Source organism: Caloenas nicobarica, chromosome 10, assembly GCF_036013445.1.
Source record: "Caloenas nicobarica isolate bCalNic1 chromosome 10, bCalNic1.hap1, whole genome shotgun sequence".
Lineage (NCBI taxonomy): Eukaryota > Metazoa > Chordata > Aves > Columbiformes > Columbidae > Caloenas > Caloenas nicobarica.
The window spans coordinates 8,531,084-8,546,396 of NC_088254.1; the positions used below are offsets into that span (position 1 = coordinate 8,531,084).

A 15,313-nucleotide genomic window follows, 5' to 3' on the forward strand; every position below is an offset into this window, starting at 1 on the left:
GCAGTGGTGCCAACTGAGTACTTCACAGTACTGCTACGGAACTGTTACACAGCATTACAGATTTCAGCACTGTTATAAATATCCTTAGCAGTGCAGTCTTTGCACACAGTTATACAGCTCAATGTGTAGCAGCTTAGACTGCCACATCTGCTGACATTAGTTCCAGATGTTCGTTTGCGGTAACAAGGACAAGCAGAAGAGACGAGCTGAGGAACAGAGCAGAAACAGCACAGTGTTACCACAAAGGAAAACAAGCAGGGGGCCCTGGGGTAGGGTTTGCAGAGGTGCAAACGTTAGCCATGGTGAAGGCCATTATAGTGAGCTCCTGGTTTCATGTGGAAACCTGTAGAATGGTCTGCAAATCACTGGGCAATACTGGTGGGAAATGGCACCCAGCAGCTGGGCAGAAGGGAATGGGAGAGGAGGAAAGGAAATGTCCTGGTGTGAATGGTGGAAAGATGCCCTGAGCACCAGACTAGCTACAGTTCTGGTCTGTAACACTTGAGCCAGCACATATTTAGTACAAGGTTTGCTATGAGCTTACCCCAGTTACAATTCAAAGTTAATGACTTTAGAACTTGACCTACGTGTAAGTCTAACAAAATGGGGATTTTCAGATGTGTTCTGCATGGATGTTGAACAGTGCACCTGACCTGGGCACTGGTCAAGTGCACAAGGCGAGAAACAAAAGAGCAAGGAAGTAAAGCTGAATACAACAGACAAGTATGCTTCTGCTTATAGCTGCTTATAGTTCTGTGAAAGTTTAAGAGTTTCTAGACTAGATGCTCATTTTTGGCCTTTTGAATATCTTAATTTTTTTCTTAAAAATAAAAATTAGAAAAATCTCATTTGAATTTTACCTGGGTTGAGTTTGGAGCGCGAGATGAGGAGTCTGACTGCTTAACTTAACTCAGGAGAAATTCTGGTTTCTCCACACCGACTAATCTCACATGCTTTTGCAAGAAGCATTTGCTCTCTCCCCAACTACTTTATCTTACTTTAAAAGAAAGGCAGAGTTTGCTCAAAACGGAAACAGATCTTCTCAGGTGGATGCAAATCTTACACAGCAGAAAAACTGCTGGAGAAAGACCACAGAAGAGCCATCTTAACTGTGGGCAGAGCATCTGCGCAAAGAGCCTCCTTAAAATGGGGGAATGTGTTTCTGTTCCATATACACTCTGACAAGATCTGACAGTCGTGCTTGCCATTGACTGTAATAGGGCTTTGTCCTGGCTGTGGGCTTGAGATGTATTTTCACTGAATTACACAGAAAACAAGCGAGATTATAATATGTGTAAGAGCCTCATGATGTACCATTTCTGTTACCATGGGGACATAATTGTAATAGCAGTATTTTTTCTTTTTTTTCAGTACATCATTGTTAACAAGAGATTGTATTTAGATTTGAACACATTCATCTTTGCAAAGACAGGCAAGAAACTGGGTGTGTGAAATGAGCAGAATACAGCATAGCTAATAACATACTTAAGCACATCTTGTGTGGAAAAAAATATTATTTTGAAGAGCAAGAGGGGGACGTTGCATTTTTTCAAGTTAGCTTATGAATTCCCATGATTCACTGCAGGTTTCACTCAGCTCAATTATTAAATATAGCATAGACCTTAAAGTGCAGTTACATTTATTGCAAGCATGCAAAGTAACAACTGTGTTCTGTTGCTTTATGTACAAACAATTCTTGACTCCATTGTATTCCACAGCAGACTCCCACTGAGAGGACTGAACCCCGAGTTAAATACTGGCTCTAGGTGCTGATTTTCAGTGTCAGTCTGACACAGGCATCCCAGCTCCGAACGCGTGCTGGGATCTGGGAACTACCAACCATTCCACAGGCTAAGAGGGAATAGTGGAGCCTCTATAGTCCCACTCCTTAGACAGCGTTAAAACAAGAAGGAATCAAAGCTTTTGAACTTGATTTGTTTGCCTAGAGCTTAGCTGCAAAATGTAGAAGTTGAACAGCCACGTTGTTACGCTCAGATGTAATGCCAGAACAGCATTATATCAAAGGATTTGACTCTGATTTTGTTCTTGCTACCCACCTTTAAGTCATATTTGACTTTTTATTAAGTCTTTTTCCTCAAAATGGTCACAAGTCATATGGAAATGCTGTTATAGCATGTATATTTAGCCTGCTGCTGGCACTCTTCTATCCTATTTTTTGCAAATAACAGCAACAGAAGTTTCCACGCCTGTGCAGAGCATGTTGTCCATGTTTTAGCATCAGTTCACAGCTGAAACTGCAGAACCTTTGGGGAACACCAGAGCCAACATCTGACTAGGACACAACCACAAGGAATAGCTCTGTCCACTACACATGGACATGGTTAAAGCTGGCTTCAGAGGATCAGTTAGAAAAGTGCCATTACTCATCCCAGACAGACTCTCTAACTATACTGTCTCATCTCCATCTTTCCAAGTGTAGGCAAATTAAACAAGAAGGAGTAGTTCCAAAATTCCTGTGATATGTAACATAATCCATTATCCTCGATGTCTTGGGGTCTCAGTTTAATCTAGGATACAGCATAGACATCACCATGGCAATTAAAAAATTCCCTGGAGAAGGGTATAGCACAAATACACTGCTTATCCTGCTGAACGCCTCTGCAGCTCTTGACACAGAAGTTTTACAAAGGCACCTTAATAACTCAGGAAGAGAGGATGAATCAGCATTACAGAAATTCTAGTTATTCCTTAATCTACATTCTCTGAGGGACAGGTTTGAGAGTCCTCTTTTACAGGGTCTTTATTTTCAACTTTCCCTAAAAATCCATACGGTTCCCTCTTCTCTTTAATGCCTGTGAAGAATCATTGAGAAAGGTACTGAGAACCCATGAGCTTGGCTGAGAGAAATAGAGAGATGAAAATCAACTGTGTGTCTCTTTCTGCACAAATGCAACAAGCGTCATGACTGAAATGTCAGAACACCTACACAGTCCTTCAGGCTGCTGTTTTCTGCAACACAAAAGAGCAAACTCTCTCCTATGAAATGAACACTTCTGTCTGGTGGAGTTAGACCTGGAGTGAACGCTACAAAATCCATAAAAAATGCTTATTTGAATTTCTTGAGCTCAGTGAGTGGTTCAGTCAGGCTTAGCAGTGCTCGTTATTTTTACTGTCTTCATTCTTGCATTTAGTAGCATTGATGGCAGAGGGTAAAAGGCCTGCTTCTTTGCTCTCAGATACTTAACTGGCAGAATTGTGTAGTTATTGAGAGTCATTATGGGGATGCCAACCACAGAAATATGTTAATACTCGCGGCTGAACACAGAAAACAAGCCGATAAAAGTCCAAAGTAGTAGCGCTGTATAATTAAACGTGTGTGGATCCAACAACTCTGCACATGGTCATTGATTGTCTTCCCTTCAGGCTACTCCATTATCAGGATCATAAAAGCAATACGGAGACGTGATTATAGGCCATGCAAATATGGCTTCACCACTACCAGAGGTGAACTGGATAAATATCATATTCTCATGTTGCTGACAATGAGCAGCAACATGGCCTCGTGCCATGCCTTTAGCACTTCCCAGTTAGCTGTTCTTGAAGCCAATGTTAACAGCCTTTGCATTTTACAAATTGAATTCTAGTTTAGATAACAGGCATGGACATGCAAGCATAAGTGAAGGTTAAATCCAAATATAAGTTTAGTTCAGACTTCTGGTTTTTTTTGAAAAAGAATACTTTTAATTTTGAATAAAATAAAAATTCAAAATAAATTAGTTAACACATTAAAACTGAATTATTTAAGTAATTAAAATTCTAAGTGAACTTTAAAAAAATTCTTTTTCTGTATAAGTGCTTGTACATATATGCTGCCTGCTGCCAACCCATTGTGACATCTTCTCCTTTTTTTTGTAACTCAGGGATATATTTAGATTGGGAACCGTTGGATTGTTTAGTAGTCTATTCAGGCGAACAGAGTGAGGAGTTCAGGAGAAATTGAAGAATTCACATCTGTATCATCTAAATTTGAAGTAATTAACATTTGAATGTTTCTATGTTAATATGCCATTCATAGATAGTGTTTGCGTGCAATCAGTTGACAATGGATTGGTCTATTGACTTTGTTCAACCACTGTCAGCACTATTAGATTTGTAAATTACTGAAAACTTTTTCTAGTGTGTGCATTTCTGAGGGAAAAGCAGGCACTGTATCTGCACATCCAAGAATACAGCCCTAAAACGAAACAGAATACAAAGAGAATGCTACCTGCTGGATTGTTCAAGGGCCATAGCCCCCGATAATGCAGCCCACAGCATTCCTAGAAGCCTTCCCAGAAAAGAAATAGATATGAACTTGGGTATTAAGTAGGGACATGATGTATTGTCTAGTACTTGAATGGCAGAAATAATGTCATTTTAACGATATATAGTTTTTTTTAAAAAATGAACCATTCTGAGTATTACAGACATTTCAATCCCCAAATGTCTGCAAATTAAAAGCTTTGCATAAGAACAAGTATTAGCTAGCCAGACCTGACTCCCAGAAATGATGTCTTGTGCTGTAATTTTGTTTTATTAGCTGATCTCTGAGGACTAGTAATAATTACTAGATGGTGATTGCAAAATCTGTTGTTCTAGTAAGAGGTCCTGTGTAAAATGTGAAAGCTTTATGCTCTGATGCCCATACTCTACAGCAATCCGTCACAAAAGAGTTTATTTTCTAGAACCTTAATCATACTTTTCCCAGTAAGGATGCAAACCTTCTTCATCACAAGTGGCATACCAGTAGGTGTCTACTCACTTTTTAAGTTATTGGTGCAGCCGTACCAATGTAGTTAGAAAACGAAGAAATTAAGTACTGAGCTTTTATGATTCATGCTGATTATTTGTGTAACAAAGGATAAGAAAAATGTTAGAGAAACTGCTTTGCTTTACTCATATTAAAAAAAAAAAAGCCCAAAAACCCAGAAAACCCCCAGCTGACTTGTATTACAATTCCAAAGATCTCTCTTGTGGAACCAGAAATGAGAACAGAAGCTCTGTTGTTCACATAAAATGAACATCTCTAATGTCCTCCTGTTACTTATTATCAGGAGGTTTTTTTATAGTCTTTAGTCAGTTCTTTTTTCCTTTCTGCAAACTGCCTTAAATTAAATTCCTTGCTTTCCATTCCATCCTACAGAATATAGACTGTGTTTAAAGTATCTTTCCAGATCTAATACTGCTTGAGAAGACTAGCTAAAAGAAAGATGCTGAAGGAAAAAATAGCCAAAAAAGCCAGAAGATACAGAAAACATTTAGAAGCACAGGACAAATATGACAGAAAGAAGGCTGCAGTTTCTCATAGTATATCAGTATCTCACCATAGCAGGATAGGGAGAGGTGTTGTCTGCTTGTTTAAATAGATCAATTATCAGAATATTTTAGACTCTTATTTGAAAATATCTCTTTTTCATATTTCATGGGGAAGCAGAATACTCTTATTTCTGTTATAATCCAGTAACTTTCATAGGTATGAACAGAAAGCATATCTCAGCACAGTTCTAGTTCTCTAAACTCTCAGGAAAAAAAAACATGGTAGAATAGAAATGGCCGCAAGATGAAAGTGAAAATAGTTTCTCCCTTTAGCATGGAGGGAATAAAGATTGAGCAGCAAAGTGAGAGGAAAATAAAGCTGGGAGAGACTTTTTCTAATGTACACAAGTGGATGCTAAAACTTAAAATAATAATGCAGGTTTGATGAGCTTCTGCCATAACCATTGTTTGCAAAGAGGCTGCTGAGGTTTGATAAACAGCTTAGGAACTTCTTTAGCACCATTTCTCAATGAGCCTCTTGATTTCGTTTATTCGTCTTTCCAGATTTTTTTTTTCTTTTTTTTTTTTTTTTTTTTATGGCAGGGGAGATGTTTGGTTTATAGTCTGTTTCCTTACAGAAGCTGTTCTGCTTCTTTGACTACAAGCATAATTTCCTTTTCAAAAATGTCAAGATATTTCACATTACTCTCTTGCCCGGTGGGTTGAGGGTATTTGATTGCAAATACTGAGGCTGCAGATTCTTACGCAGAGGCTTTGCTGCTAAGCACTGTATGTAAGTCATTGAAGTCACCTGTATCACACTATGTAAAATGAAACAAGGACAAAAGCCATTGAATATATAAATCTAAGTCATAGAAGTAACCAAAGGCCATGTAGGATGAGCAAACTGACTGAGTTCAAATAAACATTAAAAAGTTTGCATGCTTTCATATTTCCTTTGGTCTGCATTAGCAAGTTGAAAAGCCTAAAGGAACAGGATTTCTCTTGAGATCCTGCTGCTGCTCACCACATACCAACAACTATTCAGCACTTTCCTTTTCTCTAACTAGTAATTAAAAAAATAAACCCAAGAAACTGGTAAATAAGCAAAAACTGTTGTGTAGTAAATGATTTAATTAGCTAATAAATGTCTGGAGGAGCCATGGAAGATTTCTGACTAAATGGTGTTATGCAACGCAAGTAAGAACTTGAATATTCAAGTAGATAACTAACTAAATTCAACTTTCTTAAATAAATTATTAAATGTTGATTCTTCTGCTAGTAAAACAAAAAAAAATCCGAGTTGACCAAAATGGACAGATTCATACCCACCAAAATGTTTGTCACCATAAGTCTCACTACAGCAGTCACAAGCTAGGATAGTATTGATCCAGCATCTTCCCAAGTTTAGCAATTTGGCTCAGATAGAGGTGGAGCTAGCTTGGTTTTTTTCTAAGTATATGACACATTTTAATTGAAGAAGAACCACTGGTAGAGGTTTGTGAGCAGTTTCAGCTAATCTAAGTCGAAACTAAGTACAGCTCATCTAGAAAACGACTACTCAAAAATGGGTACAGCTAACTCCTCAGTCCCAGAGGCACCAGGCAAGCCAAAGGGTAGGTTTACCAAGGCCTTATCCTGTAGTTTTTTGCTAAGAATGTTATTCAAAAAGGTTTTTGTAATGTCAAAATATGTACCTTGCTGCAAATAATTAAGAAATCTGGTATGTTTTGCCAAAAGTATCTTATGCCCTGTACTCAATTTTGTTGAAGAAGGAAAAGTGCCTTGTTTTTCTAGAAGTGTTTTTTAGTGTTGCTCCCAAGTTGGAACATAGGAGGTTCTGCTTAGATGTTAGGAAAACAATTCTACCAGGCTGATAGTTGAATCCTGAAACAGGTTGCCCAGGGAATCTCCATCTGTGGCTGGACACAGTCCTGAGTAATGTGATCTATTTAAAAATATTTGGAGCAGGAGGGTGGACTAGATGACCCCTGGAGGCCCCTTCCAAACTAAAATAAGATTGTAGGATTTTTCTACTTGTTTAGATAGCAGTCAAAACGGAGTTTGAGCCATCAATGTATCTCTCAATGCACTGCAGTTTTTCATGTCTGTGTCTCTAACCAGTGCGAATGTATGATCATTTTGCATTATTTCTAAAGTTTCATCTTCTGACTTTTGAGGATGGAATTCCCTCAGATACATTTCTCTTAATTTTGTTAACTTACAGTAGATACAAATATGTCTATTGTAAAAATGTCAGGCTAGGCACAAAATTAATACCTGCATGACCACTTAATTTGTTTTTCTATGCCACTCACTATTCTGCAGGAGATGCAGCAGAGCAGGAGCAGCACTGCTGCTGTGGTTGTTCGTGGGGTTTGCTCTGAACCAGTACATGGCAGCTGAATATTCTACTCTGATGCTACTATTGGGATGGATGTCACAAGAGAAAACAAGAATTTTAGAAGGTGTTTGCCTCCACATAGTATTTTAAAAAGTGGTGGCTGTCATTGTATCCAGTGTTGAAATTGTATAACATCAGCGTATTTCAAGATTCTGTTTCTCACAAATGCCTATGCTGGAAGTTTTTCCTAAGTGTAAGTTAGGCTCGTGCTCCATGACAACACTGAAATACCAGACAGGCATAGGCCAAAGACTAGCTTTTTGTGCAGGTAGTGGGGTTTCCATGAGGTGAGTTGTAGAGGAAAATATGTAGCTTCTCTACATCATGTCCCTTATTTTTTTGACACTGTACTGAAGCTATGACCTTGACCAACTATGACCATCCACTAAGCCCCCTTTCTCTCCTGCCACTAAGGTATGCAAATACCCTTAGTATTTGTCTGTTAAGATTTTCCTTCTGTCAGAGCAGAATGGCGGAGACCTCAAGTAAGGTAGAGCAGTAGCCAGGATCCAGCCTGCTTCAGTCTGTTCTGCCAGGGATTTGACAGATCTGCTCTGGATAGTCTGGCTCCCAGTACAGCTTGTATCAGCTGAGAAGCCATTAAAGTGAATACATAAACTACAGGAAAATGTGATGGTGACATGCTTTGTTTCTAGCTTGTTAAACCAGTAATTGTTATTGCAAGTAGCTGTCATTCCCACCAGCATTTGCTTCTTGTTGACAATGAAGAAAACACATTTGTTTTATAGTGTGAAGCTTAATTTCCTTCATGGTTGGTTTCTTTCTTTGCCTGTCAATCCCAGATCTCTGAGAAAGAAATGCAGTCAGTTTTATAGCAAGCAGAATGATCTGTAACTAAATTGCCAGCACAAAAACTATGGCTTCTTGCTGATTATGAAGGGGTGTTTTGAAAGGCACATAGGATCGCAAACTCCCTTTTGAATTGTATTACCCAAGACTGCCAGTCATTCACCATGCACAGATTGGCTAGTGATGTGTGGATATTTGCTCTTCAGTTTGTATGGTTTTTAATTACACTTGACAACTCTGGAAGAAAGTAACTGTGTGAAGTTGACTGCCTGCTGGCCTTCAGGCATTTGTGTCTCCAACAGCCAACTGTTCATCCAGTAGTCAAGAACACGGTATGTCCATGTCAGGAGTGTGGGGAACAGAGAGCCGTTAAGAAGGCGTAAAGAAGAGAGAGCCATAAAGAAGGCTTTTGTAAGCTGTGTCATCACTAGGAAGGTTTGGCCATACAACAAACCTTTCCCAGGGTGGTTAATTCTTAAAACCATGTTAGCTTAACATACTCAGGCCAAATGTGTCTATATAGAAGACACCAAACGTGCAGTTTCTGAAAGCCAGGGGAAAAAAAAAAAAAAAAAATCAATCAATCTATTCACAGCCCTGTTCTGTTTAGGATCAAAGTGGTTTTTTGGGCCCTCCTGTTCTGAAATAATTCTGAAATGAATTGTATGTAGTCCTAACCAAAACCCCCACAGCATCAGGGTTTTTATCCTGGTTATCAAACTAAATTAAGCTCTAGAGAACTGTTTCCTGAACACACAGTTGTACAAAAATCCTATGAAGGGGACTGTGCTGACTTCTACCAAAGCAGGAGATCCTCCAGTAGCCATGAGAAGGCACATATGTGGCAGGAGGTCATTTCCCAAAAGGGAGCTACAGAAGAAGGCCTTTTAAACTAAGTTCATAGTTGGTAAGGGGTTTTATTAAAGCCTGGTTTAAGATTCAGTCGAAGCACCATGTACTGTGCTGAGTTCTAGAGATAAATTCAAATGTGGAGTTTTGTTCAGGTGCTCAGTTTGAACAGGCCTTGAACAGACTGGCTAAGCTTTCCTGAACATATTGGCCTGTTACTACCAAAGATAAAAATCTAACTAAAGTCAGAGATGCACAGAATGTGTAACTACAGCTGGGGACTAGAGCCAGTAGGAGCTGCGGCAGAAGCCACTAAGTGGCTTGATGCACTGGAAAGAGGAGCTAGACCAAAGCTCCATCACACAGATGATACAGGGCCAAGAGAACCAAGTGGTTATTTCTGCCCTGTCCTCCATGGCAAGAGACCCATGAAGGTTTGAGCCAGTGAGAATAGCTGCAGCAGGAGCCCCGGTGGGGACCTTCAGGCATTCAGACCTTTGAAGCACTGCCTGTCCCATGGTGCCCTTCATTCTCTTCAGCTTTCTTAATTTCCTCTGACCTGCCTTGTCCTCATGACTCCCACTGCCCTTTCTAATGCTTCTTTCTTTGTGTTACCTTGACACATTCTAAAGGAATACAATGAGGAGATGAATCATGAAATTAATATCTCCCTTATTAACAGAGTATCATTTATTCCTTTTGCATTGTTCCTTGCTTTTACGCCCTTTCGGTTGTCTCTGATTGTCCAAAGGCATTCTTGCTTATTTGTCTATTTAGACTGACTCTTCTTGCCAACAGTCACCTACTACTTCTGTCTGCAGAGTGTTCAGTGTGAGGAGATCCCCTTTTTTCAAGATCTCTAGGCCCATCCATAATAAACATCATAAATAACAACGGCATGCCTACATACAGTTAGTGGGATGTTAGTGTCATCTGTTCTATCAGCCCTGTGGTACAGGCTCCTATCTCACACCCAAGTTCTGGTGTGATGCCTGGCTGTCCTCTCCTAGCTCTCCAATGCCCGTGTGGTACAGCTGCAGTCTGCATCCATCTGCCAGCACCTTTTGAAGGTGTTGCACTCTGCATAACACATATTTTTCCCTTGCCATCATTCAAAGAATATACAACTCCATATAGCTTCCGTTCTGTTCATTGGTATCACATATATTAAAACTCAGGTGCCATACACAAGGATAGAACTGACATCTTTTGCCTGTTGGCTTTAGTGGCACTGACACTGAAACAGCTCACTGACTACAACTGCCTACTCTCACTGTAGCAAATAGTAAAAATCACACTGGAAATACACAGCCTAGTTTTTACCTTAGGTCTAATAAATCTGAAAGTTGCAAAAATGTGCATAGAAACTGTGAGCATTGAAACCTGCAGAGTTCTGTGTGTGTGTGCTGACCTTTAGATATTAAACAAACAGTGAGTGTCTGGATTTTGGCAATCGACAGCTTGTGAGGGAACAGAAAGTAAGCCATTTGTCATGAATAATCCCATATTTTAAAAAAAAAAAAAATTTGTTGTACCTCATACCTTAAGCATCTGATGGAAAGATAATGCCATTTTGAGGTTAACTGCTAGTTTTAAGTAATTAACTTGTTAGTGGCCATAGGTAGTTGAATTCAGTAAAAATGAATACTGTAAACCCACTTAGGTGTAGAGTTTGATCTCTGTGCCACGGTGACAGAGTGAAGCTTAAATCACTCATATTTGAACCCAAAAGATCCTACGGTGCATTTTACAAGCCTGCCAAGCACTGCACAGGAGTGTCTATTGATGTACCAAACAACCGTGGTTGCAAATACAGCAGCTAAAATTTAAGCATATAGAATGTAGGATTGTTGTCTAAATAAGGTAAGAAATAATATCACTTGGATTTTGGCCAGGACACTCCCTTCCTCTCAGTTCTCCTCCATCTCCAAAATGAGTAGTTCTTCAGTGACCACCAGAAATCAAGAACTTTGGTTTTGCGTATCCCCCCACAGACTACACTTCTTGTTGGTTCTAAGTACAGTTAGGGATTCAAAAGGCAAAGTATGCAGTTCGAGCTTCACTTTAAATATTTCATCCTGCTAAGAAGGTTGGGAAATACTGACAGATGTAAGAAAGAGGCAAAATTTATTTTTAAGTTTACTTCTTTCAAAAGGCAGTCAAAACCTGGCATTGTGTTGTGAATTATTTGTGCTTTCCAATATCTTGCTGTCTTCCTTCGCTATCACAAATCTCCGTTCTGGGAATGAAAAATCCACTCTCTAAAATAGCTAGTTTCCTAGAAGGTTACAGACTCACCACATCCATGATCTGCATGAGGCTGAGAGTGAAATAGACAGTGAGCGGCTGGGAATCATTTGCAACTGGTCGCTCCAGAGGGTTGTAATTTTTCAGCAGCTCCTTATAAAGCTTCCGTTGGAACTCTCCTTGCAGGGACTCTTCAGGCATAGGAATAAATAGATAAATAATTAGGATTCTACAGCAGAACATAAAGCTAGAACACAAGTTCTTTTCCTGCTATCAGATATTCTGTATCTATTATTTTACCTGCTGCATTCCCAGGAAATGCCACTGTAATTCATATAGTCCATTAGCTACTACAGCAAAATCTTATCACAAATGTATCATTTCCCTTCCAGACCAGCCTGTAAGGGGAATTCCCTCTTCGATCATTTCTTGGCTGGCCAGGAGTGATAAATTCTAAATGCTAATGATGCTTTGTCAACATATGCACCCTTTGGTGCAGCAGCAAGAAGTGATTAAGAGGAAAATACACTGCCTGTATTTTGACACCTGTCCTGGTACAGCTGTAACTAGGAAAGCAGAACAGAGATATGGCAGAGGGCATCAGCAAGGCAACGGTAGAAAAATGGCCACAGGTTAGACTGAATCTGAGAGACTGCTTCAGACTGAGAACTCTTTGGGGCAAGTGCGCTCTGCTTTGTTCTCTGTTCATGCAACTACAAAGAAAGTAGGGGTACAGGGTTCCTGGCAGAGATGATAGGCACTACATTAATATATATGATTATAATCAGGGACTTCTGTCCTCTTTACACTTCGAATCCAGGGAGGGTCTTTATTCTGCCATTTTTCTATGGAGGGAGCGAGAGCAGGTCCACATGGATGGAGCAGAGCAGTGTCAGAAGGAAAGGAAATCTGGGTCAGGGTAGGAACAGGTCCCCTGGATGCGAGCCCTCCCTGTCCCCACTCCAGACGGATTTTCCTCTCCCTTCTTATCTTCTAGCCCTGAATTCCCTCCACAGAAAGCCACGGACCCAGCCCTGAAGCAGCTACCATTTAAGCTCCTTGCCGGAGTTCGCTCCCCCATCCCCATCGCTGCGTCCCTCGCCGGCAGCTCCCAGCGCTGGCAAGCCCACCGAGCGGCCCGGGACGGAGCGGGGGCTCCCGGGCAGCTGCCCCCGCCCGCCCTGCCCGCCCGGGGAGCGCAGTCACTCACCGCGCACGATCCCCGCCGCCGCCAGCAGCCAGAGCGCCAGCTCCTGCAGGCCCATCCCGGGGCACCCGCCGCGGCCGGGGACGGTGACGGCAGCGGCGGCTTCTCCCGCCGACGAGTCCTGCCGGCCCCGGGCAGGGCTGGGGCGCGGGCCGAGACGCGGGTCGGGGCCGCTGGGAGCCGACGGTGCCCCGGGGACCTGCGGCAGCTCGGCCCCTTCCTGCGCCCGCACCGGAGCTTGCCCTACGGCGCTGCCGGCTCAGGCGGAGCGGAGGAATGCTGACGGTCCGCCTCCGCGTCCTCCCTCTCCGCCTGGTGGATTTTCGTCTCTTCCCTAATCCTTGAGCGGCCCCGGGCCGGAGGGGAGGAGGTGAAGCCGCTCGCTGGCTGTCACCGCAGCCGGAGCGATGCGGTGCGCTGGGCAAAGCGGCCCCGGCATTATAGGGAGGAGAGCGGGAGCGGCCCCCTCCCCTGCTGGGCAGCCGCACCCCGCAGCCCTCCCCGCTCCGCGGGCCTGTCCCCGAGCCCTGCCAGCTGGCGCCCTCCCGCAGCAGCCTGGGCTCCCCCGGCCGCAGGACCGAGTCACGGAGAGCGGAGGCGGCTCCGGGCGGGGCAGAGTTCAGCCCGGCTCCCCGCAGGGCAGCGGCCGTGCCCGGGGCCGCGGGGAAGACACCCTGCCCGCGCTTGCCCAAAAGCCAAAGGGCATCAGGTCCCTGAGCGGCACGGAGCTGCCCTCCCAGCTCCCTTCTCCCCCTCAGCCCAAGGCCTTGGCCAGTCTTTTTTGCCATTAGCAGCGGCTGCTGCTGTGGAAGGCAGGAATTAGCCCGCAGGGCAGCAGAGTGCCCAGGGTGGGGGTCCAGGGCAGGGCCAGTCCCTGCTGGCCTTAGCCAGGAATTTGGCTTCAGTCACCTTTGGGGGAAGAGGGAGATGGGCAGAATGATGTTGCACACATGGCTGTTAAATCCCCAGCGGAGCTGCAGAGCTGAGGGCTCAGGTGCTAGATGTTTTGTCTGGATATGGGAGAAACAACCATAGCTGAGGGGTGCTGTGTTTAGTGCTTGACAAATACATGACTGAGTAAAATGATGCCTGAGCTCCTGCCTGGTGTAGATGTAAGTGCAGTGCAGTTGGAAAGCAAGCCTAAAAAATTCATTGCGTTTTGTTGATTGTTTCCCATTTGCATCTTTGAAGTACATTTTTGAGACCATGCATGGGATATTTCTTTCCAAATCCCTGCTTTTCAAATCCAGTTGCTGCCTTAAATTAATGTCTTAGGTAGCTGCATTTGAGGAAGAGTGGTATAGAAGAGTGTCCTCATTTGCAAGGGGTGACTAAATGCTTGTTTATCAAATAACCCAGCAAACAGCAGTTTATTAGCCCATGTTAATTCTCAACTTTAAAAATCCTGGTGATCTGTTTTGGCTAAAGCACTGACCTAATTTATGTAGCCACTGTTTAAGTATTTTTAAACGTTGAGCACAGGACCAGAGGAAACTAGGGGCAAACCGAGTAGTCCAGGACATTGGTACATCATGTGTTCCAGCATTAACATACAGGAGGACCGAAACACTCCCCTTTGCAAATGAACCAACATCCAAATAACTTTATCGAGAGGTGGTAGAAACCAGCAAGTGGCAATGATAACTCTCCAAAAGCAAAGCCACAACTGATGTAGGGACATACACTGTCAAAGTTCTCAGGTACTCTTTTTTTTTTTTTTTTTAAAATAGGTTGAGCTTATTATTTCTTTTCTATGTGTTTCGGTTTGTTTGTTTGTTTTTTTCTGTGAGATCTTGACCTTTTTGGATCAGCTAGCAGACAGGAGCAAGTTGCTGGGGGAGCTGTGTGTTATTCACAGAGAAACCCTGTGTTATTTTCCATTTGTATTAATACTTCAACCCTCCCATGGCAATGCTCTTATTATGGTACCCAGATTTGTGCCTTGTCTCATTTTGGGAAGGAAACTCATTTTCTTTCCTCCTGCTCCTGTTATCCACTGCTGTTTTGGCAGAGGTGCCCCAGATCTTTCTGGGTGTACAGTAAACAGCATCAATTGTTCAGGCAAGAAATCTGGAGAGAAAATCTACAGGTCATGGCTGACCTCTACTGTTGGCTCATTTTTCTGCTGTGCACATTGCCTTGTAGACAACTAGCTCACCCAGTGGTGGCGGCCAGGTCAGAAGCGTGCACAGCCCAAGGTCCCCAAGGCTCTGTTACAGGACTCAAAAGGCAAACCCTTCAGGGGATGGTGCTAAAACCCCAAATTCCAGTAGCATAAGCACTGAAAGCATAATTTGTAACTATTTCTTTGATAAATCTTGGTTTATTCTTTGTTTGTGGTAGTCTCATTTGTTTTTGATGTTAGCAAATTGAATTTTCTAGGCACTTCAGAAATTCCCCTGTTTTTATATTCTTTAATAGGTATCAGCAGTCCAACTGCTTGATTAAACTGTGTTCATTCAGGTGCATTCCATCTAAAGGGTTTACCTTTTTAGTCAGAGATTCTGGTGTGAATGCACACAAAGGGCAAGAAAGGCTTA

At 42.4% G+C, this 15,313-nt stretch overlaps 1 protein-coding gene across 1 annotated transcript in view; it reads right to left on the bottom strand.

Moving 5' to 3' along the window:
- The window catches only part of CHRFAM7A (CHRNA7 (exons 5-10) and FAM7A (exons A-E) fusion), a 39,811-nt gene extending 26,617 nt beyond the window's left edge, over window positions 1-13,194 (bottom strand). Inside the window, exons 1-2 of the mRNA XM_065641504.1 lie at window positions 12,777-13,194; window positions 11,618-11,757 (exon numbers count right to left, since the gene is read on the bottom strand). Coding sequence (XP_065497576.1) covers window positions 11,618-11,757; window positions 12,777-12,831 — 195 coding nt within the window. The 5' untranslated portion in view covers window positions 12,832-13,194. The remainder of the gene's footprint in view (window positions 1-11,617; window positions 11,758-12,776) is intronic.
- Window positions 13,195-15,313: the final 2,119 nt, after the last annotated feature.